General features: G+C 41.9%; 2 protein-coding genes and 1 pseudogene across 3 annotated transcripts; 2 read left to right on the top strand and 1 right to left on the bottom strand.

The window, feature by feature from the left end:
* The first annotated feature begins 460 nt into the window (after positions 1-460).
* Positions 461-7154, top strand: LOC136483647 (alpha-L-arabinofuranosidase 1-like). Of its 2 annotated transcripts, none has more exons than XM_066480766.1 (17): positions 461-686; positions 806-860; positions 997-1193; positions 1328-1449; positions 1526-1673; positions 2118-2187; positions 2295-2440; positions 2526-2571; positions 2649-2701; positions 2912-3056; positions 4990-5108; positions 5229-5300; positions 5789-5892; positions 6115-6174; positions 6265-6463; positions 6549-6692; positions 6811-7150. In XM_066480766.1, exons 1-17 carry the CDS (start codon positions 504-506, stop codon positions 6937-6939), a joined length of 1992 nt encoding a protein of 663 aa, XP_066336863.1. In that variant the 5' UTR covers positions 461-503; the 3' UTR covers positions 6940-7150. The 2 variants fall into 2 exon arrangements, with proteins under 2 accessions (XP_066336863.1, XP_066336862.1); XM_066480765.1 differs by having other exon boundaries at positions 482-686; positions 6786-7154.
* Positions 7155-7671: 517 nt separating this feature from the next.
* LOC136483648 (probable serine/threonine-protein kinase At1g54610) lies at positions 7672-13719 on the top strand (annotated as a pseudogene).
* Positions 13720-14096: 377 nt separating this feature from the next.
* On the bottom strand, positions 14097-15493 carry LOC136481744 (glucuronoxylan 4-O-methyltransferase 2-like). Its single transcript, XM_066479053.1, has one exon. It carries the CDS (start codon positions 15398-15400, stop codon positions 14405-14407), a length of 996 nt encoding a protein of 331 aa, XP_066335150.1. The 5' UTR covers positions 15401-15493; the 3' UTR covers positions 14097-14404.
* Between the last annotated feature and the right edge of the window lie 11756 nt (positions 15494-27249).

The following is a 27249-nucleotide window of genomic DNA, read 5'->3' as shown; positions in this document are numbered from 1 at the left end:
CCGACTGCTACCTGAAAACTGTTTCTGTTGTATGAAAGTATTTTCTTTTCCCAAACATCATTTGCACTTGACTAAATAGTCAGTGGTGTGAACGTGTCCACACGACCTATTCAGTAATTCTCTGCATGGCTTCTTCACACTCCACGGCTAGCTTGCTGTGAAACTGTGAAGTGTGATCATTCACGTAAATGCAAGAGATGACTGCGACGTGAATCACCTATTTATAGCTTGCTGCGATAGTTGGTGTTGTGTTGCCTCATGGTGAGGAGCTTATAAAAAGACCCCCATCTCTCCTGGCCTAGCTACTTGCTCTGTGTTGTTGAAGTCCTACTTGGTTGTTCAGGCAAGTTTGAGGTGCCATGTCTCACTCAGTACTTAGCTTGTAGTACTACTTTAATTGCAATCTTCCACCCAACTCAGCTGATATCTCTTAGCAGCTTCAGTTCTTCCCATATTTATTCAATAGACGTACCGACAGAAATAGACTTCGCAGGTTGAAGCACATGGGTTCCAAGGAAGGACTCCCCCGTACCGTCGTCCACTTCTTGCTCCTAATTGTCTGCATAGCCAGCAAATGTCTAGCAGCATCAGGTCTGAATTCAACGCAGATGGTAACCCTCAAAGTCGATGCCTCACCAAAGCTTGCTCGAAAGATCCCTGATACATTCCTTGGGGTGTTTTTTGAGGTGATGCTGTTTCTTGCTATACACCAAGTTTTATTGCTTGTAATCGGATCAATCCAAGTATACATGATCCCTAGCTGTGTTCTTCGCTTCTTGCAATAACTAGCCAGGTTATACTGCAGGAGATGGGCCACGGAGGAGCTGGTGGAATATGGGCAGAACTTGTTAGTAACAGAGGTAATTTAGCTATATATCAATGATTGAAGCAGAACTGTCAGATCAATCATGTATATTTGGGCTTCAGAAGTTCATTGTACAGCTATGCTCAGAATTTGAGGTTTACCATAACCAGCTTCTGGATTTATTGCTTCAGGTTTCGAAGCAGGAGGCCCCAATACTCCGTCAAACATTGACCCCTGGCTCATCGTTGGCGACGACTCCTCCATTTTTGTAGAGACTGATCGTTCGTCATGTTTCAGTCGAAACATAGTTGCTTTAAGGATGGAGGTCCTCTGCAATGACTGCCCATCTGGTGGTGTTGGCATTTACAACCCAGGATTCTGGGGCATGGTAGTGTTTTCCCCTAAAAACACCTCAGTGCTCTAATGTTTTATTTGGTTTTCTCACGAATATTCAGTATATTTTGATTTTCTGTTCCATACTTTTTTTGTTATCATCAATAATGCTAACGTTTGTACTTCCAGAACATAGAAGATGGGAAGGCATACAATCTAGTTATGTACGTTAAGTCGCCAAAAACTACATGCTTGACAGTTTCACTAACAAGCTCTGATGGATTGCAAAGTCTGGCTTCAGTTAACATAATGTTCGTATCTTTTTCTCATGTTTGGACCAAAAGAGGATCTTTGATTTCACGCTCTCTTAAAATATTGGTTATGCAGAGTTGCAGGGAAGTCGAAGTGGATAAAGGTGGAGAAGAAATTGGTTGTTGAAGGAACTAACAGAACCTCAAGGCTTCAAATAACATCTAAGAAGAAAGGAGTTGTGTGGTTTGACCAAGTATCACTCATGCCCGCAGACACATACAAGGTCTATTATGTTTCTGTTGGATCTTAATACTGTAACTCTGAAAAAACATAAACCATTGGATCTTAATACTGTAACTCTGAAAAAACACAAACCAGACAAAATAGGAAGTGTAAATTTTTAATAATAACACATATAGGTGAATATTGTACTAATTAAACCTGTAAATATGATGCAGTGGCCAACTAGTTCTGCCTGGCACAAGAAAAATATGGTCCCCTGTAACACAAAAGGGATTTGCTTCATGCTCTATTCAGTACTGCTAATAATTCAGTCATGTGCCATGAAATCTTGGACCAGAGTGACCTTGGTGTGTTCAATATATATGTTAGGACTTACTTTCGGAAAACAAACATATGTTAGGACTTGCTTCATCTTCATAGCAACAAATTCTGTTTTCTTCCTATTTATCTGAGTATTTAACAGCCAATTTCTCTACATGTACAGGGGCACGGTTTTCGTAACGGACTCGTATCCATGCTTTTGGATTTAAAACCACGATTCTTAAGATTTCCTGGTATGCTTGTTTTTTTATAGGATTCTTGATGACTGGACATGTGTGATGTATTGTTATATGCTCAGATGTCTTTGAAACAATTTACACATTGCATGCAAATATTGTAGGGGGTTGCTTTGTGGAAGGTGGCTGGCTAAGAAATGCATTCAGGTGGAGACAATCCATTGGTCCGTGGGAAGAGAGGCCAGGGCACTTCGGAGACTGTTGGCAGTACTGGACCGATGATGGTCTTGGATATTTTGAATTTCTTCAGGTACAATATTGCACTGTTTCAACTTTCAACCTCTCCTTTTTCTCACATCATCACCTAATTATTACATTTGAAATCCATCCAAAAGCTTTCTGAGGACATAGGTGCTGCCCCAATCTGGGTATTCAACAATGGTAATGCTTTTTAGGTTTGTCAGATCATAGACACCATTACTCTTTTAAGCTGATGCAAAGTTCAATCTTAAACTCAGGAATCAGCTACAACGATGAAGTTAATACTGCTACTATTGCCCCCTTTGTGAAGGTATGGCTCAAGCTCGCTAGTTCTTTGTTGAGCATAGTAAACTTTTAAGGACCAGTCTGCATGAATGATGCCAAAATTCTTCCCATCTTAATTGTTACTGAAATATATGTCGTGGTGGCTTGTTCCTTCACTCTCATGTTTGTATTTACCAAGCTTCTACACGATTTAGTACCTAGCTTCAGTATTTTGGAACTGTTTATCTTTGCACAGGATATATTGGACAGCCTAGAATTTGCTAGGGGCAGTGCAAATTCAACATGGGGCTCTGTTAGAGCTAAAATGGGGCACCCTAAACCATTTCCAGTCAAGTATGTTGCAATTGGAAATGAAGATTGTGAGAGAAAGTTTTACAAAGGTAAATTGATGGAGTACTTTTTTATTGCATCTATTTTAAAATATAAGTTGAATTACAGAGAAGGTAACATAGTTGGGTGATGCTATCAATACAAAAGCAATTAACAAACAATTGATCAACCAACTTCTCTCTATGCTAGAAATCTAATTATTTTGATTGGGCTTAACCGCTCTGTGAATTTTTCAGCTCCACTCCACAAACTCCATAGTGTAGCAACCAACTCCATGTGTAGCAGCTAGGGTTAGGAGAGGTGGCGGCTAGGGTTCCAGGACTAGGGGTGCTCATATCACACGAAGAAAAGAATGGCAAAGAGAGGAGGGTGCAAGACTGCAGGATAGAACATGAAGCGATACGGGGAAGACTTGTGTAAGGCGTTGTGGTGGTGGGTAATTACCCGGTACCACGTAGCACCATGACAAGATTTGAAACTAATGTTTTTGGAGTAGCACTTGAGGAACTAAAAAAATGTGGATTTAGCCTCTAGATTCACTTTTTTCATGAAGTTAGAGTTGGTGGAGCTGGGGTCTTCAGCTTAGATATGTGGGAGCGGAGTTGAAATTCCGTGGACCTATTCCAGATAGGCCCTTATTCTGCAAGACTAGAAACATAAGAAAATGGTGTTGTTATATTTCATAAAAGAAGAGTCTACTATTTTTTATGCTGCCGGTGCTTACCAATTGTACTCCCTCCGTACTCAAAAGTGAAGTCGTTTTGGATAAGGCTTGGGTCAAACATTAGGAATATAAATCATGAATAACTTCTAAGTTGTTGAGTTTGGATATGTGAAAACCATATGAATAGAGTTATCTTGAAAAATGCTTTCATAAAAATATACATATATCACTTTTTGATAGATATTTTTATAAAAATAAGAAGTCAAATTTATACTTTGGAGACCGTGTCATTGTCCAAAACGATTTTATTTTTTAGTATGGAGGGAGTACTTATTAAATTATTATAATATATTCAGATGCCAAAATTTAATTTAAATCATTGTTATTTCCTCAAATTAGCATATACTCCCTTCATCATCAAACTAAAGGAATTGAAGCATTCTAAATTTGTTTCAAATTATAAGGCATTCTAGGTGAATTAAATCCCAAAAGTCTAAATCACATGCTTACCGGTCATTAGTGTCTACCATCAGGTTTAAAATATGATAAACACTCTATAGTCAAGGGAGGGTTACATGTGTTATTTGCGTTAGCCCATAATCTGTTCTAGAATTTTTAGGGTACAATATATTTGATGACAGATGGAGTAGTAAATGTCACTTCTCTCGCTTCCTTTATCTATGTTTTCTATCTAAAACATTTGCAAGCTAGCTTTAGGGCCTCTTTAGATCTGTCCTCTAAACTTTAGAGCTAAAATTTTCAAATAGGTGCTCTAAAATTAGCTCTCAACTTTAGCTCACCTCATATTAGAGCTTTAGATCTCAAAAATGAGCTAAAGTGCTCTACAGTTTTTAGAGCTCTATAGGAGGATGGGATCCAAACAGGCCTTAGTCATAGTAATATATGGTTGTGTCTTTGAAAATATAAATTTAAAAGTTGTAAAAACAGAAAAAAAAATAATAGGCACAAGTGCAATGCAAATATTAGAATGACAAATTGTGAAGTCTTGAGGTGGTTTTCCCAAGGCAAAGCTAATAAATGTCAACCTTAATACCATTGGTGTAGATTCGACCAAGGTCACTCCTTACAAGGTTGGTCATAGAGTCAATATTTTGGTTAACATTCCCATGTTTCAACGACAGTTCCTAGTACCTGTCCTACCTTCTATATGGGGGGGGGGGGGGGGGGGAGGGGTGGGGGGAAGTGAAAAAAACTGATCGTAACTCCCAATGGTAGTGCACAAATTCAAAATAAATCATGTAGTTTTGCAGACGAATCGTACTTTTAGTTACAAGATATTCTCTACTGCTATTGGACAGGTAATTACCTCAAGTTTTACAATGCAATAAGAGAGGCCTATCCAGACATTCAGTTGATTTCGAACTGTGATGGCTCATCTGCACCACTTGATCATCCTGCTGATATATATGACTTCCATGTAAATTTCTTTCTGCCCTATCTTTTTCTCTTATTTCCCAGTATATATTATGTGATTGATCATTATTCATCGTCAAGGTCAACTTGCTTTCTCTTAGATTCCAACCATACCTCTGTTTAGGTCTATGCCGATGCCAAGACTCTATTTTCCATGAAGAACACATTTGACAAGTCAACCCGCAGTGGACCCAAGGTAAATCCCAAATTTAGTGCCTTCCAAACCACTTCATTTTTGGGAGCAATTGAGATGAAATAGTGCTCCCTTTGTGACTACATATGACGATCTTAAGTTAATTGATCAACTTGTTTGGGTTACTAAAAGAATTTTCATCCATCACATTTAGATAAATTGGGGACTACATATTGGGATGCAAGCGGGTTAATCCGCGAACTCACATATAGGCTTAATATATTGCGGGTTGCTGTTTGCACTCCTAACTACGTATGTCTTAAGTAGTGATTAGATTACTGCAATGTTTAATGTTACTTTCATGTCTACAAACAACTAAAATTTGGTTTATTTTGATCTTATTAAGAAGTGATTGCTGTGATGTTTGATCTTACTCATGTCTGGAAACAACTAGAAACTTGGTTTATTTTTATTTTCTTGCTTATTTGCGAAACCCATATCATATTCATGGGTAGATTGTAAATATTTTCCTAAACATGATATTGGTGCAGGCTTTTGTCAGCGAGTATGCAGTTTGGAAAACTGACGCAGGTAGAGGAACTCTTCTTGCTTCATTAGCAGAAGCTGCTTTCCTTACTGGACTGGAGAAGAACAGGTGGCATATCTCTCTCTTCAAACATGCTACAGTATTTAACAAGATTTTTATATGTGGGTTACTCGGTGACCACACCTGAATCTTGTTGTATCTGGTCATATATTTCCCTGACCTGATGGAATTAGACCCGTTCTTGTTCCAGTGACAAATCATTTTTTATTGTGAGGATAAGATGATCTTTTTTTGGTTCTTTGCCTTGCCAATGTGTTTTTTCCTTGGCAGTGATGCTGTTGAGATGGCTTGTCATGCTCCACTATTCGTAAATGACGATATTGAGAAAAAGTTAGTATTAATGGCTTTATGCTTTCATTGTTGTTTCCTTTTGTTCTTGTTGATCTGGAATTCAGTAATTGTGTTTGAAAAAAAAAACAGGTGGAACCCAGACGTCATTGTCTTCAACACCTGGCAGCATTACGGGACTCCTAGTTTCTGGATGCAGAAGATTTTCCGCGAGTCTAGTGGTGCTATGGTTCATCCAACCACAATCAGTTCCGGCAGCTCTGCAAATTCTCTAGCAGCGTCTGCAATTACCTGGAAGGATTCAGAGAATCGTTCGTTCCTAAGAGTAAAGGCAAGTAAAATTTCTTGCTTTCATCCTAACCTATATCTGCAGGATTCGGACTTGTACTAATTCCGAAAGCTCTTGTGCACTGCAGATTGTAAACTTCGAATCTGATGCTGCTAGAGTCACAATCTCCACAACTGGACTTGAATCTAGCATTGATGTGCTGCGATCGACCGCCACTGTTCTCACATCAACCAATGTGATGGATGAAAATTCTTTCAGTAATCCAAACAAGGTGACCTACAATTTTGGCTTATCCATAAAATTACCTATTAGAGACTGGTTCGCTGTTGGTTTTGGTCTCCTTGCCCTGCTCATCTGTATCCAGATCCCTCTGTTATACAATTGTGCAGGTCGTGCCTGTCAAGAGCCAGCTATTCGAAGCAGGAGCGCAGATGCAAGTCACGCTGGCTCCTCACTCATTCACATCCTTCGATCTTGCTCTCGCTCCGTCCAAATTTGTCACGTTGGCTGATGTCTGAGCAGTGATACCCAAATGTCAGTAATTGAGGAGATGTCAGTATAGTGCTAAAGAATTGTGTACTGTTAAAAATGACACTGAAATTCATGTTTTTATCTATTTGAAGATGCCATTAGAATTCCTACTTTTCATTGTTCAAACTAGGTACCACAAGGCAGTGTATAATTTTAGGAAAAAGATTGGAACTGGTTTTTCCTAATTTTAGGAGGCCATTTCTATGAATTTACAAAGATTAGATCAGATATCAAGATTTTTAATTGCATATTTTCATTAAAAAAAATTGGATATTTAAAAAAAAAACTCTACAATTAATTTTCTTTTTGATAAAGTCTAATTAGTTTCTTCAACTTTCAATTTAGTTAGATTTAGCTCCCTCATTACTACGTGGTGCCATTTAGATTGGCCAACTGTCAACTGTCCAAGGAGCAAATTCAAATGGTTTCAAAAGTTGGAGTAGGTAAAAAACCGGTTTTTGTAGTCACGAGGACAAATCAGACCTTGACAAAAGTTGTGGAGGTCAAATGAAGATTTTCCAAAAAAAAAACGTTTTCCAGCCTTTCCGTGTTTGGCCGGCCCACTCATAGCTCATTTTATTTGCCATGTTGGGCCGTTCATCGTGCCTCACGTTGTGGCTCAGCACGGCCCGGTGTTCGTCCGGTGCCAGCTCGGCCCTTTTTGGCCTCGTGGCGTGCCCTGAGCCCGTGACAGTCGCACTTGGGCCGTAACAAAAAGCTAAGCGTCGCCACCGCCTGCAGCCCACCACCGGAGGTCACTCAGGGAAGACGAGCTGTCGCCGGAGGCCGGAGCTCCCCGGAGGGCCTGGAAGATGATCTGCTGCAGCTTGGATTACCGTCCCCGTCAAGTGGCCTATCGCACCCGCGACATCGAATGGCTGCACTGCCGCCTGCCGGTGAAGAAGATCATCGCCGCCGTTGCGGATTAGTGACGGCCATAGCAGAGGGTATTCATCCATGGAGGCTTGTCCTTAAAGAAGCGCCATGGAGCTCGTAACCTCAAGGTCCGACGCCGATGCTGTGGGGGTCAGGGCTTGGGTAATGTAGTTTCCCCCGTTCTTTTTCCAATGTCTTCCCCCTCCTAGAATGCTTGATGATAGTTTGGTTGACTTATTATTAATATATATCTATAAAAGGAACAGAGAAAACCAGAAATAGCGATGCAATCTAAATTTAGCCCTCGAGAAATCCTCACCTCCTCTCATTTTTCCCTGCTTGCTCCAAGTGCTGTGCGGATAATTTATTTTCCCTCTTTTTTTAGATTGTGATTTATTTTCCCTCTTGAAATTATCTGTACTTTTCTTTGTTAGACTAGGAAAGGGAGAAAAGCTAAAGAAATCTTGAAACAAGAAAGCATATCATGGAGCAGTTAACTCTGATCCAACTTCTGTTTTGCATATTACTTTTCCCACCTTTCTCTCCTCCATTTGACGATTAGAATGGAGAAAGGGGAAGGTGGGGAACATTGTTCAATTTTTGCTGCCAATATATTTTCTTGAAAGGAAGAAGAGCAAGGAATCAAGTTCTGAGGTAAATCCTAATTGTCTTGTTAGGAAATTGCAGTTTTCTGTTATCGCTATTAGCCCATTTCCCTTCTTGCCTCTTTAGCTTGGGATTCCAGTCTAATGCTTATGGATATCGATTGGTCCTGTTTTGGGTTTTCTACACCTCGTGTTACATGTTTTTGGCTGCAGTGGAGAACTTCAATTGTATTGATCATGGTGAAGAAAATTATTTTCCCCTTTATGTAGCCCCAATGATGCCTTTGAGTAAATATAGGGAATCACAGGAATTGTCTGTTCCAGACACAGGCCCTAGAAGGTGATATTTTTTTCTTCATCATTGCCTGAATTCCTAAGAATCTTTTTCTGAATTCTGGGTTGTGGAGATAGAACTGTACAATTTGTGGGTGGCAGATAGACATCAGTCATTGTTAACATTCAATCTATACATCTAAATTTTAGTCAGTTCTCTGAATTACAATTTAATGTATGATTGGAGTTTCTTGTAATTAGGTTTCCCCCCTCTGAAATTCCAAGGAAATACCAGTCTGGACTCCATAGAATTGCATAAAGACCTCATTAATAGTTACTAGTTTGGAACTTTGAATAAGAATTTCATCAAGGCTATTGTTGGACCAAGAGTGCCTGGCTTCATGCACTAATTTTTGTGGTAATGAAGATATTCGCCAAGAATCAGCTGCAAAGGTTAATACACATCCGATGCATTCAGTCAAGTGGAAGGGCATAAACGTGCTTCTAAGTCACCTTTGTCCTAAGTGTTCTAAAAAACATGATGGCACAACTTCAGGAAGCCAAACCACTGGATGCACATGTTGGCAATGGTTCTTCACACACCGTCTACTAGTAATGATTCTGCAACTGTAGCAACTGCCAATGGTGGAAATACTGAAGTGCTCACTTCTCAGGCCAGAAGAAAATGGTTTTGCTCCTAGTTACAAGTTGGACAATGCAGAGACGTCAGTTTCAGCTGTTGGCCACCATAGGAAACCAAGCATGCACCATAGACTGAAAATATGGATCAGCAGTGGGCATAATGGCATAATAGGAAAATATGGGAATAAGTTGGAATTGGGTGTCCCCCATGTAGCTAGGCCATTATCAGATGAACATGCGAAACCTGGATGGCCAGATTGGCTCATAAATGTGGCACCAGAGGCAGTACAAGGTTGGTACCCTCGGCGACCAGATTCATTTGAGAAATTAGACAAGGTAAATTGTTAATATGGTGATACAAGTTGCTTAATCTGGTACTAGTTTTCAATGTTATTACTTCTTGGAGCTAACCTTTTCTGTTGTCCTTTTATTTTAACTATTTAACTTCTTTCCAATTGCAGGTTGGACAAGGAACTTATAGCAGTGTCTACAAAGCCCGAGACCTTAAAACTGGCAAGTTTGTCGCACTCAAAAAGGTGCGTTTTGTCAATGTGGAGCCTGAGAGCGTGCGCTTTATGGCTAGAGAGATTCTTATTCTACGGAAACTCAATCATCCAAACATCATCAAGTTGCAAGGGATCATAACATCTTCTGCTTTCACAAAGCCTGTATCTTGTATTTGAGTACATGGAACATGATCTTGTTGGTCTTGCTGCGACTCCAGGCCTTAAGTTTACTGAGCCACAGGTGATTGTCATACTATCCTGGTTCATTTGTAAAGGTGACATGAACTTAAATATTTTCACATGAATCCAGGTCAAATGTTTATTTCAGCAATTACTCAGTGGCCTTGATCATTGCCACAGCAATGGAGTCCTGCATCGGGACCTAAAGAGTTCCAACCTCTTGATTGATAATGATGGTGTTCTGAAGATTGCGGACTTTGGTCTAGCAACCTCATTTGATCCTGACAATCAGCAACCACTGACTAGCCGTGTTGCAACATTGTGGTACAGACCACCTGAACTTCTTCTCGGTGCTACCAAGTATGGCCCTTCTGTGGATTTGTGGAGTACAGGGTGCATTTTTGCAGAACTGCTTGCTGGCAGGCCAATCTTGCCTGGAAGAACTGAGGTACAGGCAACTGTCACAATTTTTATGATACAGGATAGGCTATACCAGTATCTTAGTTTACACAATTTTACCTTATGCTCGTTTAGTCTGTATTGTGATTTCGTCAAACAATGTTATGGTAGGTGGAGCAACTTCACAAAATTTTCAAGCTCTGTGGATCACCTTCTGGTGACTATTGGAGTAAACTGGAAGTACCACAGACTGGGATGTTCAAGCCCAGCTGCCAGTATAGTGGGTGCATTGCTGAGACATTTAAAGATTTTCCACAATCAGCTCTAGTTCTTCTAGATAACTTGCTTGCACTACAACCAGATGCTCGTGGAACAGCTGCTGAGGCTCTCCGAAGTGATGTAAGTTCTAAACACCTTTTACTCGTCACTGTTGACCTTTTTGTTGGTTTGGAATATGACATGCAACAGCTTCTGAAGTCTTGTTTGTTATTTCAGTAGTTCAAATTTAATGATACGAAAGCACTTAAAGTTATGGCCTTGATTGCAGTAGAGCAACAAATAGGGCTCTAAAGGACACTAGTATTTGGACAGTTATCCTCCTACCACCAATGAGGCTCAGTTGACAATTTCAAACCAGATGCTACCTTCCCCAGTAAAAATATATTTCCCTTTCTATATATGCCTAACTGTAGTGAAAGTTGGATAGTTTTCGTGAGTTTTTAATGACTACTGCTGAAATAAGAAACTCTATTTCTGCATCAATTAGGAACTAGTTCAAAGTATGAAGATAAATCATATTTTTCTCGAACACGCAGGAGAGCTGCGTATCGTTATATTAAGAAGAAAAAAAGGGTAAAAAACCCTTACTATGAATGAAATTAGTCAATACCTTTCCCCTAAAAGATTAATTAATGCTAACTAGTGTGCCTGGTCACTGAGCTGAAATTGCCCTGTGCTTGACTACCAGTCGAAACATGTTATCATGTGAAGTGCAAGTACTTGGGTCGCTTCCAGGGGAAATTTACAGTGGTTTCTTTCTGTGATTTTCTATCTAGTTCAGAGGTAGTTTCTCAAAACCTAGTCTGGGTCCATACAAATTGATCAGCTGTCTGATATTCAAAGACATCCTTTTGGAGATTTTTGTACTGTGGCACCTAATGCATGGATCCAAAATCTGTAGTTTTTCAGGAAAAAACCACTTGCTTGCAGCCCCTCAAGCCTACCAAAGTATCCCCCAAGTAAAGAGTATGATGCTAGACTTCGAAGGGAAGAAGCAATGAGGTACCATTTTTCCTAATATTTTCTTATTGGCTTCAGGGTGTGCGAGGTTGCAATCAAGAAGAATTATTGGTTATGTTGATGTATTGTCTTCTTGTCTCAACAGGAAAAGAAAGGCAGCTGAGAGTGTAAGTGGATTTCGATCTGTCGAAACAGATGGAAATCATTTCGCAAGCGAGAAAACAAAGGTTGCTATGATTAGACCTGAATCTGCTGATGCAAGGAATGAAGTACTTGGTTCTCAGAACAGCAACCTGGGCTCGAAGGGCCCAGTTGTGGTAAGTAGAGTACTTCTTAAATACTGATTTTACATACTGTTGTACTCAACGAAAGAATTGTGGTTGGTACCATCATATTTTCCACTTACTATTTCTCAAAGTATTTTGTTCTGCTCTGTTGACACGGATATACAATTTCTTTTTTGTAATTCTTGGGATTGGTTAGTTCCAGATTCAATGGATACAGAGGTTTTATGTTCTGCAATGATGTGAATCCTATGCTACCGATTGCGGATTGCGCTTGTTTATGTAATATTTGCAATTGTTGTATAAGCTGAGATGCATAGAGTTTGCGTGGACATTGCACATATTGACTTATTTTTCTATTGGAGCAAGTTTGCTGCTTTGACATTTTTTTCCTCTCGAACAGCGCAGGAGAACTTTTGACATTACATCAGAGTATTTTTGGTGTTTTTCTTTGTCTACCATTAACAACTTGTTTGCTATACTTCTATCTGATCAGAGGTACGAGGGCAAAAGCAGAATATATCAGCATTCAGGTTCAATGATTACAGCAAAAGGAAACATGGAGCGGATGCTCAAGGAGCATGAAAAGAATATCCAAGAAGCAGTGCGCAAAGCGCGCCTCAACAAGAGCAGAGAGTTGTGAAGCAGGTTGCTGAGGATAAACTGTTGACCATACTGTCATTTCCATGTTTTGACTCATGCTGCCCTAAGACCAGATCAAAAGATTAAGTCGCTTTTGCGTTGATTCAATCCTAGAATTTTGGGAGATCAACCACCTTAGCTGGATTGGCATGGAGTTCAACTGCAGGTTGTGCCCAGCAGCTTCTGAACATCACCCACTTATTGTTGTGCCCTCTGCTGCAGCGTCTTTCTTCTTCCCTGAAGCTTCGAAGCACATATCAGTGGTAGCCTGGTAGGAGAGGCCGATGGCCAATGGTGTGCTGTTCTCAGCTAGGCTTACACCCCCCAAGGCCCCAAGCACATGATCCTCTAGATCATTTGAAAAATTGGCACAGAAAGGCCTTCGACAGCCGCTATTCTGCTGTACAGACAGATTCGTAGCAACTTATATCTCTGGGTTCCCAAGGATCCTGGTGCAGCAGTCATATATTAATGCGTAGAGGTCTAGAGGAGAGAGAAGAGAAACTTACAATCAGCTTATGCACAAGAATCAAGAAGTTCTGTGAGACAGACAAGTGGGACAAGTGGGCTATAAGTGGGCTGATAGATTGGTTGTAATTTTCCATACAGCCAGCAGCCGGCTGTATCATTAGCGTTGCTCTTATATCTCTGGATTCCCAAGGATCCTAGTACAGCAGTCATATATTAATGTAATAAGTTATTATGCCTCTCACAGGGTAAGTGCTCCCTTTACCACACTCCAGGTGTTTGTAAATTGGTCCGGTTTTCTGACCTTGCAATATGAACAGCGTGTTCGTTATTCAAGCAATTGTCCATGATTTTGGGCTCCACAAGAAGCAAAACTTGGAACTACCATTTCGGCTGCAAAATTGAGCTTCCATTTCCCACAAATCTTTTCATTTTTGAAAATACTATGAATCAAACCCTGATCTGGTAACAAATCAAATGAAGAAGCAATGGTTTCAAGTTCCGTGTTCTACAAAATGTTGAGAAGTCATTATTGTGAGATCACAAGACATTTTCTACAGCATTTCTCCAATGAAACCTAAACAAAAGATGTCCGTATATCTGACTTTACTAATTGTTTCATTATGTCAGACAGTTTCTTCCCTTGGAAGTTATGTTCTTTTTCAATCGTTAGTTACAACATCCAAGTTGCGGGTGTGATCCTGTTGTATATATTTATGTGTATTCTCGATTTGTGGGTGCAGAAGGAACAAAATATAAATCTGACTGTTGTAGTAAGAGAAAAAGTAAATTGGAAAAAATGAGCTAACGGGTTGATGCTTGTTGTAGATGTCAAATGTGGTGCTTATACGGTGAAAATGATTTCTTGTGAAAATTTGTTCTTGGCCTGTTCAAATAGGCAGAGTCACCTCTATCACCAATTCCACCTCTTTTCATAATATTTGCCACAAATCCTTTCATTTCACGTAAATACTCTGAATCGAAACACTGAAATGATGACGACTCCATAGAGTTCAGAAAGAAAAAAGCGTCTACACAAATGACGAAATAAAGCTCAGTAGGCTTTTATGGAATGTTCATTTCGTCATCCTGGAGTTCATATATAACTCCAGATCCCATTCCCGCCAAGGATTATACACAGACACCGACAAAAAAAGCAAAACAAAAAAAACACGAAATCACACACACACCAATCACAGCGTCAAATGCTGTTTCACCAGAACAGAAAAAAAATTCTGAACTTCAGATTAAATTTATGAATGCTTATTCGATCTAACTCCTGTAACAGTAGCATATATTAATTAGGAGTATATCATTATTAGCATATTAATGACTATCTCAAGGGCAAAATGGCATGGCGTCCTTGTCCCTGTGGCTCGGAATGGAGAAGTGCCGGAGCCTGCCAGCTTCCTCCTTGAGGTACGCCTCGCAAAGGAACGCCCTGGTGAAGCTCTCCTCGGCCGTGCCATCCACGCCGTGGACCAGCACGTCCGTCTCTCCCGTCCCCGGGCGCCGCGCCCTCGCCGCCACCGCGGCCGTGTATATCGCGCCCGGCACCGGCGCGTCCACCATGATCACGTCCCACTCCGCCTCGTAGAACGCTGCCGGCAGCCCGCGCGGCGCCAGCGCGCACGGCGACTGCTCCAGGTGGTCCGGGTCGAGAGGTTTCGTCGGGGAGGCAACGGCGCAGTCGGAGGAGTTGTGGAGGGCCAGGAGGTCTTCGTCGGACAGCGTCGTCATGGTGGCTTCTTGTTGGAAGGCGACGGGGTGGGCCTGGAGGTCGATGCCGGCCGGGTGCGCGGCGCGGGCGGAGGCGATCCGGTCGGCGTCCGCCTCGAGGAAGAGCGTGCGGCCGCCGTGGTTGAGCGCCGCCCAGAGCGCGCTGTCGGGTCCCAGCCCGAACACCAGGAGGCCGCACGGCGCGCGCCGCGCAAGCACGCGCGCGGCCGCGCCGGCCTCGGCCTCCGTCTGGCGCGGCGTCTCGTTCGACGTCGCGTACTGGACCAGCGCCTCCGCGACGGATGCCGGCACCTTGGCGCACTCTTGGTGGTGCTGCTCCTGCTGGTCATCAGCGTGGTGGGCGACGACGGCCGCGGGCGGCGTGGAGGCAGCGACAGGGGCAGCGGTGGTGGTGGCGGCGCCGGCGCCTGCTCTGGCGCCGCGCGACGCGGCGGAGTGGAGGGTGCGGAGGGTGAAGAGGAGGAGGAAAGCGGAGGTGGCGGCGGCAGCGAGCAGGACGACGCGGCGCGGGGTGACAGTGTGCTTGAGCTTGGCCTTGGCGGAGATGAGGTGGGTCTTGAGCTTGGCCTTCCGCGCGTGCATGGGGCTCGTCATCGTGCTCAGGAGCACACTGCACACTCCCTACTCTGAGCGAGAGGATGTGTTTTGCTTTTTTTAGCCTTTTTGGCCTTTCGAGTGCCGACAGTTGTGCGTTGGGACGGCAATACTTTGGTTTAGACTTGCATTGGTTGATGCTTCAAGATTCAGCAAAACGTCGTAACATCAGCAGCTGGTCTGTGAGGTGTGTGATGAGGACTAGGCGCCTAATGTTTGGTGCGGCCGCGTGGGTTAGTTAGATCTTCACCTGGAAATACAAGAAGCAGCTCCCCCAAGATATACCATCTCATGTATCCTTAAAATGCTCATAGAAGATGATCTTCTATCGCTAGTACACAGAACGGTTTTACTGTAGGTACTTTTTCTTCGGCACTACTTCAACGGTACTTTTTAGCGAAAGAATATTATTTTTTCTCTCGTAGAAAATCAGCATCAGCCGCAGCCAAATTTCAGCAAAACGAACAGGGCCGGCGCTTTTGCTGGCTGCTAGTGTAAAATCAGCAAACTTCAAAAAAAAAAATTACCAGCCGCCAATGTGAAATCAGCAAGCTTTATTAATGCTATCTAAAAACCGCCACTATAAATATTTACACTCATAATTTTCTTAAGAAAACCGCATTGTAAATGATTTCTCATATTGCAGATCAGGCTCAAAAAATAGCAAAATAAGTTGTATTTGCGCAAGAGACACAACATATGCGGTTCCTAGGATTGAACTCAACACCTCACGTCATACACCCCTTACCACTACACCCCAAACTCAGTTATGACTTAATAGCAGAAATATCCCATTAGTATTCACTCCAACATATTTTGAAATGGATATTTGAAGCCTTAAACGGATTAATAAAAAGACTACAAAGTTGTAGATCTCGTCGAGATCTACAACTTGCTTTTGATCATTTTCTCATTTGAGGTCATTTGAGAAATTCAAAAAAAAAATTATTAATCTTAAAGCACAATTTTCGAGCTAAATGAAAAGGTTATCAACTACAAAGTTGCAAATCTTTTCGAATGCTATTTTTTCAGACCATTTTTTCCATTTGAGGTCATTTAAAAAAGTCAAACAATATATTTATAATGACGCTAGGTTAAGGAAACTGTCATTACTGGTGGTAGACTAAAAAACAGTCAGTAAAAATAAATCTACAGTTTGGTGTTGTGCACTTGGAAACTATTCTTTTTTAGTTTGGCTTCGTTTTCTATTAGAAACAAGAGTGTTTTATTCATAACGTATAATATAACTAGAAATAAAATATAAAAAGTCTAGAAGATTGAAAAAAAAAAGACTATATAACTAATCTGAACTTTGATGTTGGTCTACTTAACTCACGGACCAACAAATTCAGGTATTCAGGGCGCGTTTAGATCCAAAAAATTTTAGATTTTGGCTCACTGTAGCATTTCGTTTGTATTTGGTAATTAGTATCTAATTATGGATTAATTAGGTTCAAAAGTTTCGTCTCGCGATTTCTCGACCAACTGTGTAATTAGTTTTTTTTCGTCTACATTTAGTACTCCATGCATGTACCGTAAGATTTGATGTGACAGGTACTGCGCAAAATTTTTTGGGAACTAAACGGGGCCTCAATCTGATCTATCCAAAACCATTTACTAAGCCATAAATGGTTTTCATTGGAGGTTTCGATGCTGAGCATCTATACACTGGTAGAGAACCGAGCTTTACTCCCGGTGGGGAACCCCCTCTAGTCCCGGTTCCCCACCCGGGAGCAAGCATCCGGGACTAAAGGGGGGGTCCTTTAGTCCCGGGTCAGGAACCGGGACTAAAGGAGGACCTTTAGTCCCGGTGGGTAACACCAACCGGGACTAAAGGTGCCTCCTGACATGCCACGATGGCCGGCACCTTTAGTCCCGGTTGGTAATACGAACCGGGACTAAAGGTTTTTTTCTTTTTTCTTTTCTTTTCATTTTTTTGTTTTCTTTTCAAAATAGGTTTTTGAAGTCGTATTGTACGCTGCTAATTATATATTTATACGCGCGTATAGTATGTTTCGGTTCAAGCACAATGAACGTATTAAATCACACAATTCAAGCATAGAAATATATATATATATATATATATATATATGCATGCATCATATATATATTTACATGCATGCATGCATATGTGTATTTTACATTATATTATTTCATGTGCATATATTACAAAAGATTGCATTATAGTTGTTGTGACATAACAAGTTTCTTCTCATCCTCTAGCTTGGCTTCAATGGCAGTGTTGGGTCGAAGTAGAACTCGCCCTTGGAATCGATGACCTGCTCATTAAAAAATCCGGCTATAGACTCTTGAATTGCTTTGATTTGGTCTTGCCGTATGACCTTTTCCTCCAACCATCGAGTCTACAGGTTTGAATTAAAGGAAAATAAATTAATATATGTACATATATATATATAAAGACATAGTAACACAATCAATAATAATAATTAAATGAATATATAGTGTATTTTTAACGTACTTTGAGTCTCTCTGTAGGAGTTCTTTGGGAGAGCACCTTGATAAACTTGCAAACATAGTAACCACAGTAGTTGTTCCCCTGTTCCTGCCTCAGACACCACTTTACGAGAAAAAGATTTGTCATCCAATCTGGTGATCCGGTGAAAGCTATATGTTTAATTAATAAAGATGATGCGATTCAGGGGACTTACTTTCAATGGGATTACATTCAGTGGCGCTTTGCATTTTTCCATGTGTTGCTTCTCAATAAAGGTTTTCCAAACACTGCCCAATAAAAAATTTGCCACGTCATCAGATATAGTTAATCATCATGTTTGTGTGTATATATAGTTGCTAGAGATCCCGAAATTACCTCTGGATAATATCTATCATATCTTGGTAGTCTTGTTGTGGTTTTCTCATCGAGTCATAGATTATCAAGTGACTTTTCACCAGATCGATGTCCATCAATATCCAGTGATTGCTGCATGTGTTTATAGGATATAACGCATAACACTCATTAATTAACTAGAATCAACATATGAGCCATTAAGGCTATGATCGACATGATTAACACTCACTTGAAGTTATAGGGAAAGAGTATATCCTTCTTGTGGCGTTGGTTCACTAAGAAGTTCATGAGGTTACTCTCTGACTCAGACTTCCAATTAGTCATTGGAGTAATTGGGTCTTTGAATACTATATGGGGATCAACAAAACCAATTTCATTGCAGCCTTCCTTTCTGAGCTCTGTCATTGTAAATCTGCATATATATAGTACTTGTTAGGATAATTTATATGCATATACACACATATGATGAGTTTAATAATAGATCGAAAGAATTATTACTTACAGGCAATAGCAGCTAATGATAACTTTGTCCAGAGAGGTAAGGTGGCATAGTTGATGAAATTCTGCAAAGTCAACATACATAACATCATCGCCACGGAACCAATGTTCGTCTCTAATTCTGACACCAACGCAGATGTCTCCACTGGTAGACGCCTGCATGTACCACTTGTTTAGCAGGTACATTTGCGTCCCCAGATCAGATAAGGCTTGAGGGTTGTATAGACTCTGGCCTAGTACAAATTTTTTCTTCCAAATATCAACCTCCGCCGCACTCTCAATGTTTCCATCACCAAACATCTGGTAAAGGTCGAGACCAGTCTCATCAAGAAATTCACCAAGGTGATCCAAATCGACATCCGGAGGTATGTTTGCCTGATGCATTAATCCTAAATTCGAACCATATTCATTACCAACAACTAGCGGGGGGATTGATTGGTGCGCTTGTTGTCCGAGTTGGGCAACTCCTTTCCCTGCCCGCTTCTTTTTCTGTGCCACCTCAATTGACTTGGTGAGAGTGCGGTCATAGTCTGATAACGTTGATTTGGACGGCTTACGAGATTCCCGCTGTTGATGCTGGTAAGAAGTCACCTTTTTTCTTAAAATATCCGGAGCTACGAAGAAGTACGGTTTCTCTGGGTTTCTCCTTGCTTCTTGATTCATTTTAAGTTTGTCATAGAATCTAGACATGTCTTTTTTATATGCATCAGTTCCTTCTTCCTTCTCTTCAGATATTATTTTGGGAATAGCCCTTGGTTTCATGGTGGCTTTCTTTGCAGGCGGGGACTGATTCTTCGTTTGAGGGGCTGGCCTCTTGCTAGGCTTCTTGGTAGGCGGGGGCGGGGGAGGCGTTGGAGACCTCCTTGGAGGTGTTGGCAGCGGCGTTGGAGACCTCCTTGGAGGTGGCGGCTGTGGCGTTGGAGACCTCCTTGGAGAGGGTGTGGATGCAGCCTCGTCTTCCAACACAATGTCATCGTACAGAGCACTATGATGATCTGGCGATTGAACAATTGGATTTAGGTTGGGGGAGGATCTGCTACAAAAAAAGGAATGACATATTATTATGAGCAGATTGTTAATTATTTAAGCCAATACAAATTAATGATGTAGTGTTTTCATCCGCACGTACCTATGGTGAGGTAGTTCAGAAGGAGGTGGAGCCGACATCCCTGGAATGATGATGTAGCGCTTGCGCCATAGAATGAATGTCTTCTCCGCTTCTCCTAGAGTCTTCTCGCCATCACCTCCAGGAATGTCAAGAGGCAAATCACTAAAACCTTTTTCAGCTTTATCTACCGAGATGGTGGCATATCCTTCTTGGATTATATTCCCATGAATCCTTGGTGTCTTGGTTCGGTCGATAGGATTAACAAGACCGATAGCCACCTTGATTGTGGAATTCTCCTTCGGAATGTGTAGCTCACACGTTGTACAAGGTTCAGTGACGTCATCCACAGGGAAGCGCAGTCCTGTGTCCCCTTGATTTGGTATCTCCGTGGAAGCGCAGCTGCTTTTCAACTGAACAGATTGGCTAATGTTGATTCCTGGCTCTGATGCCTGCTTGCTTGCACTCACTGCTATTTGCACTTGCCTTTTGATTTCCTCCTGCATTCTCGCTTCAAGGTTTTTTTCCCGCTCCTGTGTTTCACGCACCGCTTCCTCCAACCTCTGGAGCCGGTGTGCCTCTTCTTCCTTCTTTCTCTGGCGACTTCTGTAGGAAGGTCTGTCCTGAGGGAATCCATGCTCCCACGAGACACTTCCTTTGCCTCTAGTTCGGCCACCATGTTCAATAGTCCCGATGGCGTATGTCAGCTCATCCTTCTCTCTGTTGGGCCTGAACGCACCACTAGCAGCAGCTCTCTGAGCATAAAACAATCTTTCTGCTGCTTCTTGCAGTCTTGCGCCATAAACGCACTTCCCTGTCTCCTGGTCTAGTGTTCCCCCATGAGCGAAAAACCAATTCTTTGCACGTTCTCCCCACTCGAGTGATTCTGGTCTGATACCCTTGGCAAGAAGGTCTGCTTCCATTTTGTTCCACTTCTTAATGGCAGTCGGGTAGCCATCTGATCCCAAGGTATGGTGGTATGTCTTCTGTTGGGCATTACGTTGGTTCTTTATCACCCGACTCACACCCTCTTCTGAAGTCTTGTACTGTACAAACTCATCCCAATAGGGCCTCTGCTTTGAGATCGGGCCTGGGACAGTAAAATCTGGTGCTATGTTCTTCTTGACATACGTCGTGTATAGGTGTTTCTTCCAAGTCTGAAACTGGGTGGCCATCTTCTTCATTGCCCAATCCCTAACTCGCTCCTTCAATTCATCACCATCTATTATATCATCATAATCATCTGTTTGGAGCGTGAAATGTACCAAGACATCATTCCAAATTAACGCCTTGTCACGATCGGAGACAAAACTGATATGAGGAGCATTGGTCTTCTTCTTCCATTCACGGGTACTAATCGGGAGCCGGTCCCGTACAAGGTAACCACAGTGGTGCACAAATTTCATTTTATTCGGCCCCCCCGGTTCTCCTGTATCCACATTGAACTCCGAGATGATGAAGCGACCCTCCAATGGCTTTTTGGGACCTCGAACATTTTTACTCTTCGTTGTAGTTGTTGATGTCGATCCAGAGGGCTACAAAACATAAACATTATTTTTAATGTCATGAGCACACATAAGACATATGATAATATATATATATAGCTAATAATAAAAAATATATACTTGGCCAATATGTTGTTGCTCATTTTGTTCAAGAGCTAAGTACTGACTCCCGTCATCTACATCCTCTTGCACGTTATTTTTAGCACCATCATCGCCGGCAACTTGAGTGCCAGTGTTGATCAAATTCATCATCAACTCCTCCTCATCCATATTTCTCGGGTCGGCCATCTAGCTTCAAAAAACAAAACCAATATATAGTACGTCAAATCTTTGCTTATTACTAGGGCGAATTAGGGCACGAGAAAGGGCGGTGTGACAAGAGTGGCGGTGCTCCACTCCGCCGTATATATGTCTGTACACATGGGTGAACGAGGGCGGCGGTGCTCCGCCGTATACATAGAAACGCATGGACGAAATGCATATGAATACAAATGACGTATATATACGTGTCGGCGCGGTGGCCGGTGTGCTGACGACGATGACGTGAGGCGGGCCGGCGTGCTGACGACGACGACGACGTGAGGCGGGCCGGGGCGGTGTCGGTGCGTGATGTTGTGATCCTATGTACCATGTGATCAACCATGTAGTCATTCATCATATGAGAAAATTCTATGTTAATAATATAAGTATAAGCCATTATGAAATGTAAGTATATGTGTCTTATTGCTCATATAACCATTACTATTTCCGAAATGATAAGAATTTATTTTCTTCTTCTACAGGCGATCTCTGATGCTATGATAAAATTTCGTTAACAAACATTGATCTATGAAGATAGAAAAAATTCTTCTATTGAAACTGCATCTTGAAATAATGGCATATCATATAGTGATGAATATATGGCGGTTGATGGGCTGGATCATTAGCGGATGGTTCGTAGCGTTGTTTCCAAATAATATATAGCGTGTTTATTATACAAGCCATGGATTTACATCGATCTAATTAATTTCTAAAGTAATTTCATTGGTGATCCTTAATTATACTTGTCATTTAGAGTTCCAAATATTCAAAACTTGCCTTAAGATATGTTTTTATTTAAAATCATTTAGAGTTCCAAATATTCATTTTTAGTTTCTATAGATTTTGTGATTCAAAATTTGGAATTTTCAATCGACCTCGACCGTTGACACATGGCTTACACCAAAGTTGTAGTTTTCGACGTGATCTATAACTCGGCAGTGGAGGGCTCGGACGAATGTACAAAGAGATCGACGAATATATCACCTCGAAGCTCGGCAGTGTACGTACTGGAGGGCCTCGGGCCGGCGCGGTGGGGCAACGCGCGGTGGAGGGCCTCGGGCGCGGAGGAGGGCGCGGTGGAGGGCCACGGGCAAGCGCGGAGGAGGGGCACGGGCGCGCGCGGTGGAGGCCGCACGAGGAAGAAGATGGCGGCGCCGGTGTCACGGAAGGCGAACGGACGCGGCGCGAGGTCGAAGAAGAGGGCGGCGGTGTTCGACGAGGAAGAAGACGAGCAGATCGATCTGCCAGGCGCTGGAGGTTATATAGCAGAGGAGAATTACTCCCGGTGCCAGCCACCAACCGGGAGTAAAAACCCTTTACTCCCGGTGCGTATTACCAACCGGGAGTAAAGGTGCCTTTACTCCCGGTGCGTGTTACCAACCGGGAGTAAAGGTATACCTTTACTCCCGGTTGGTAACACGCACCGGGAGTAAAGGCTTTTTTTGGCGGGCCACGAAACTGCAGCCCACCTTTACTCCCGGGTGGGCTTCCCACCCGGGAGTAAAGGTGGCCTGCAGTTTCGTTTCCCGCCTGTTTTAAGCAATAGTCTTGTTAAATACAATAGAAACGCAATAGTTTTTATTAAATACATAGTAAATTAAATAAAAGGCATAAAATTATTTTGTTAAAAATATGAATTTTATTTTTGTTTATTGCACATAGGAAAAATCGATAACCTAACTTTTTTTATTTTTTGTTAGAATTATAAAACATAATGTAACTAATATTTATTATTTCGTTAATGCAAAAATGTAGTGTTTAATTAAAATTATTAAAATTATTGGTTTTGGACAGGAAATTTGTTTTCACATCATTTTAACGTTAATATTTTAATTTTTCATCACTCAGTATCCTAATTTACCTTTTTGAGAGAGAAATCCCACCAAATCAAACATTGATTTAATTTGAAATATGACATAATAAACATCTGAATTCACAATTATTACATAATATCTCAAACACACACTATATTAAATTACTATATCATCAAGTGGGCACAGCAGTGAACTTCTTCTTTACGTATGTCCCTTGGTTATGATCGCTTCGTAACCATGGAGTGTCCTCATCATTTACCAAGATGCTAGGGTCTTTGTTCACTTTGAAGGGCGGAATTCGGTCATCCTTTTCATATTCTTCTGACATGTCCGACTTGTCCTCAATTCCCACGATGACTCTTTTCCCTGAAAGAACTATGTGGCGCTTTGGCTCTTTGGTTGAGTCATTATCGTTTTTCCCTCTTTTTGGTTTGGTAGACATATCATTGACATAGAACACCTGATTCACATCCTTGGCAAGGACGAATGGTTCGTCTTTGTACCCAATATTACTAAGGTCTACTGTTGTCATTCCATACTCGTTGTCTACTGTTACTCCGCCTCCGGTCACCTTGACCCATTGGCACTTGAACAATGGGATCTTCAAAGTAGGTGCATATTCTAGTTCCCATATTTCATCTATGCGTCCATAATATGTCTGCTTATTCCCATTCGGGTCTGTGGCATCTATGCGGACACCACTGTTTTGGTTGGTACTCCTTTTATCTTGGGCTACTGTGTAGAATATGTTCCCATTTATCTCGTACCCTTTGTATGTGACGATATGCCATGATGGTTGCATAGCCAATAAATACAGTTGCTCATGGATGCTCTCATCACCTTGACATTTTTTTCGCAACCAACCGCCGAAAGTTTCCATGTGCTTATGCGTAATCCAAGCTTCAGTCTTCCCTGGAAACTCGGATTGTAAGAGATCCTTGTGTGTCTCAATATACGGATCTACCAAAGAGGAGTTCTGTAGAACTGTGTAGTGCGCTTTATTGAAATAATCATCATCCGTACCAATATATGTTTTCCTCCCTAGTGTCCCCTTTCCGCTTAGTCTCCCCTCATGTCTCGATTCAGGAACACCAATCGAGTCAAGGTCGGGAATAAAGTCAACACAGAACTCAATGACCTCTTCTGTTCCATAGCCCTTGGCGATGCTTCCTTCTGGGCGAGCACGGTTGTGAACATATTTCTTTAGGACTCCCATGAATCTCTCTAAGGGGAACATGTTGTGTAGGAACACAGGACCGAGAGTGAAAATCTCCTTGACTAGGTGAACTAGGAGGTGTGTCATAATATCAAAGAAGGAAGGAGGGAACACTAACTCAAAGCTGACGAGACATTGAACCACATCATTCTGTAGTTTAGCTAGATCAGTTGGATCAATTGCCTTCTGAGAAATTGCATTGAGGAATGCACATAGCTTTACGGTGGCTAGACGTACATTTGGAGGTAGAATTCCTCTTAATGCAACTGGAAGTAATTGCGTCATGAGAACGTGACAGTCATGGGACTTTAAGTTACAGAATTTCTTCTCTGTCACATTTATAATACCCTTTATATTCGAGGAGAATCCAGATGGTACCTTGATGTTGTTTAAGCATTCAAACATGATTTCCTTCTCCTCTCTGCTTAGAGTGTAGCTAGCAGGACGTAAGTAATGGCGTCCATCATCTGTCTTCTCTGGATGCAGGTTGTCTCTTTCTCTCAAACAACGCAGGTCCTGTCGTGCTTCAAATGTGTCCTTAGGCTTTCCATACACACCCATAAAGCCTAGCAGGTTCACACAAAGATTCTTCGTCAGGTGCATCACGTCGATCGAGCTACGGACCTCCAGGACTTGCCAATAGGGTAGGTCCCAAAATATGGACTTTTTCTTCCACATGGGTGCGTGACCGTTAGCGTCTTTCAGAATAGGTTGGCTTCCATGTCCTTTTCCAAAGACGACTTTCACATCATTGACCATATCGAGTACATCCTCACCGGTTCGGTTGCGAGGCTTGGTCAGGTGGTCTGCTTTCCCTTTAAAATGCTTACCTTTCTTTCTTACGGGGTGATTTGCAGGAAGAAATCGACGATGGCCAAGGTACACGACCTTTCGACATTTTTTCAAGAATACACCTCTAATATCACCGAAGCAGTGTGTGCATGCATTATATCCCTTGTTTGACTGTCCTGAAAGATTACTTAGAGCAGGCCAATCATTGATTGTTACGAACAACAATGCTCGCAGATCAAAGTGTTCCTGTTTGTACTCATCCCACACACGTACACCTTCTTTATTCCACAAAATGAGAAGTTCATCAATAAGTGGTCTCAGGTACACATCGATGTCATTGCCAGGTTGCTTCGGGCCTTGGATGAGCACAGGCATCATAATGAACTTCCGCTTCATGCATAACCAAGGAGGAATGTTGTAGATACTTAGAGTAACAGGCCAAGTGCTATGACTACTGTTCTGCTCTCCAAAAGGATTGATACCATCTGTACTTAAAGCAAACCTTAAGTTTCTTGCGTCATTTGCAAACTCCGGGAATTCTCTATCGATTGCTCTCCACTGGGACCCATCAGCAGGGTGTCTCAACATATTGTCTACCTTACGGTCTTCTTTGTGCCATCATAACAATTTTGCATGTTCTTTGTTTCTGAACAGACGTTTCAAGCGTGGTATTATAGGAGCATACCACATAACCTTGGCAGGGATTTTCTTACGTGGACGTTCGCCCTCAACATCACCAGGGTCATCTCGCCTGATCTTATACCGCGACGCATGGCATACCGGGCATGCATCCAATTTCTCGTACTCTTTGCCACGGTATAGGATGCAGTCATTAGGACATGCATGTATCTTCTCTATTTCTAGCCCCATAGGACAGACAACTTGTTTTGCTTCGTAGGTAGTGGCGGGCAATTCATTGTACTTCGGAAGCATCTTCTTTTGGATTTTTAGTAACTCTCCAAATCCCTTGTCAGATACACCATTCTTTGCCTTCCATTGCAGCAATTCTAGTGTGGTTCCCAACTTTTTCTGCCCTGCATCACAAGTTGGGTACAACAATTTCTTGTGATCTTCTAGCATCCGCTCGAACTTGATCTTCTCCTTTTCACTTTCACATTCTCTTTGTGCATCACGAATGACCTGACAAAGATCATCAGCCGGCTCATCTTCTGCGGCTACCTCTTCTTCAGCTTCTTCCATTGCAGTATCATTGAAGCACGCACCATCAGGAATAATATCATTGTCGTCCCATTGTTCTTCTTCATCTTCTTCCATTACAACACCGGTTTCTCCGTGCTTTGTCCAACAAATATAGTTTGGCATGAAACCCGACTTGAACAAGTGTGAATGAAGAGTCCTTGAGCAAGGATATTCCACCGTATTCTTACATATGGCACATGGGCAGCACATGAAACCGTCGCGTTTGTTTGTCTCGGCCGCACGTAATAAAGAATGCACGCCGTCAATGAACTCTTGTGAGCGGCGATCAGCATTATACATCCAATGACGGCTCATCTGCATTACATGACATAAATATCATATTAAAACCTAGATTATAATTAATTATTTATACAACATGCGTGCCACCACAAAAGATACAAATTTATGAAAGCATCGCTACAATGTAGACAATCCCAACTACCACTAAAAGAACTAAAGCTAAAATACATTTCAGGAGCACAAGGATTTCGCGACCAATCTCAACTAAAACAGACAGATCCCCCGATTGTGCAACATCTTTGGGCTTCTTCGGCTGGATCACTGCCTCATTAGCCGCCGTATCTGCCTGTTGTGCAAGATATTTTTGCAC

Source organism: Miscanthus floridulus, chromosome 9, assembly GCF_019320115.1.
Source record: "Miscanthus floridulus cultivar M001 chromosome 9, ASM1932011v1, whole genome shotgun sequence".
Lineage (NCBI taxonomy): Eukaryota > Viridiplantae > Streptophyta > Magnoliopsida > Poales > Poaceae > Miscanthus > Miscanthus floridulus.
The sequence above is the reverse complement of the archived record's forward strand: the minus strand, read 5'-3'. Positions and strand labels throughout refer to the sequence as shown.

What these genes read in the sequence shown, in the direction of transcription:
- LOC136483647 (XM_066480765.1), top strand. Translation starts at nt 504, where the DNA reads ATGGGTTCCAAGGAAGGACTCCCCCGTACCGTCGTCCACTTCTTGCTC. An exon ending in TCCTTGGGGTGTTTTTTGAG is followed by an intron (nt 687 to 805) that starts GTGATGCTGTTT and finishes GTTATACTGCAG; the next exon opens with GAGATGGGCCACGGAGGAGC. An exon ending in TGAGAGAAAGTTTTACAAAG is followed by an intron (nt 3,057 to 4,989) that starts GTAAATTGATGG and finishes GCTATTGGACAG; the next exon opens with GTAATTACCTCAAGTTTTAC.
- LOC136481744 (XM_066479053.1), bottom strand. Translation starts at nt 15,400, where the DNA reads ATGACGAGCCCCATGCACGCGCGGAAGGCCAAGCTCAAGACCCACCTC.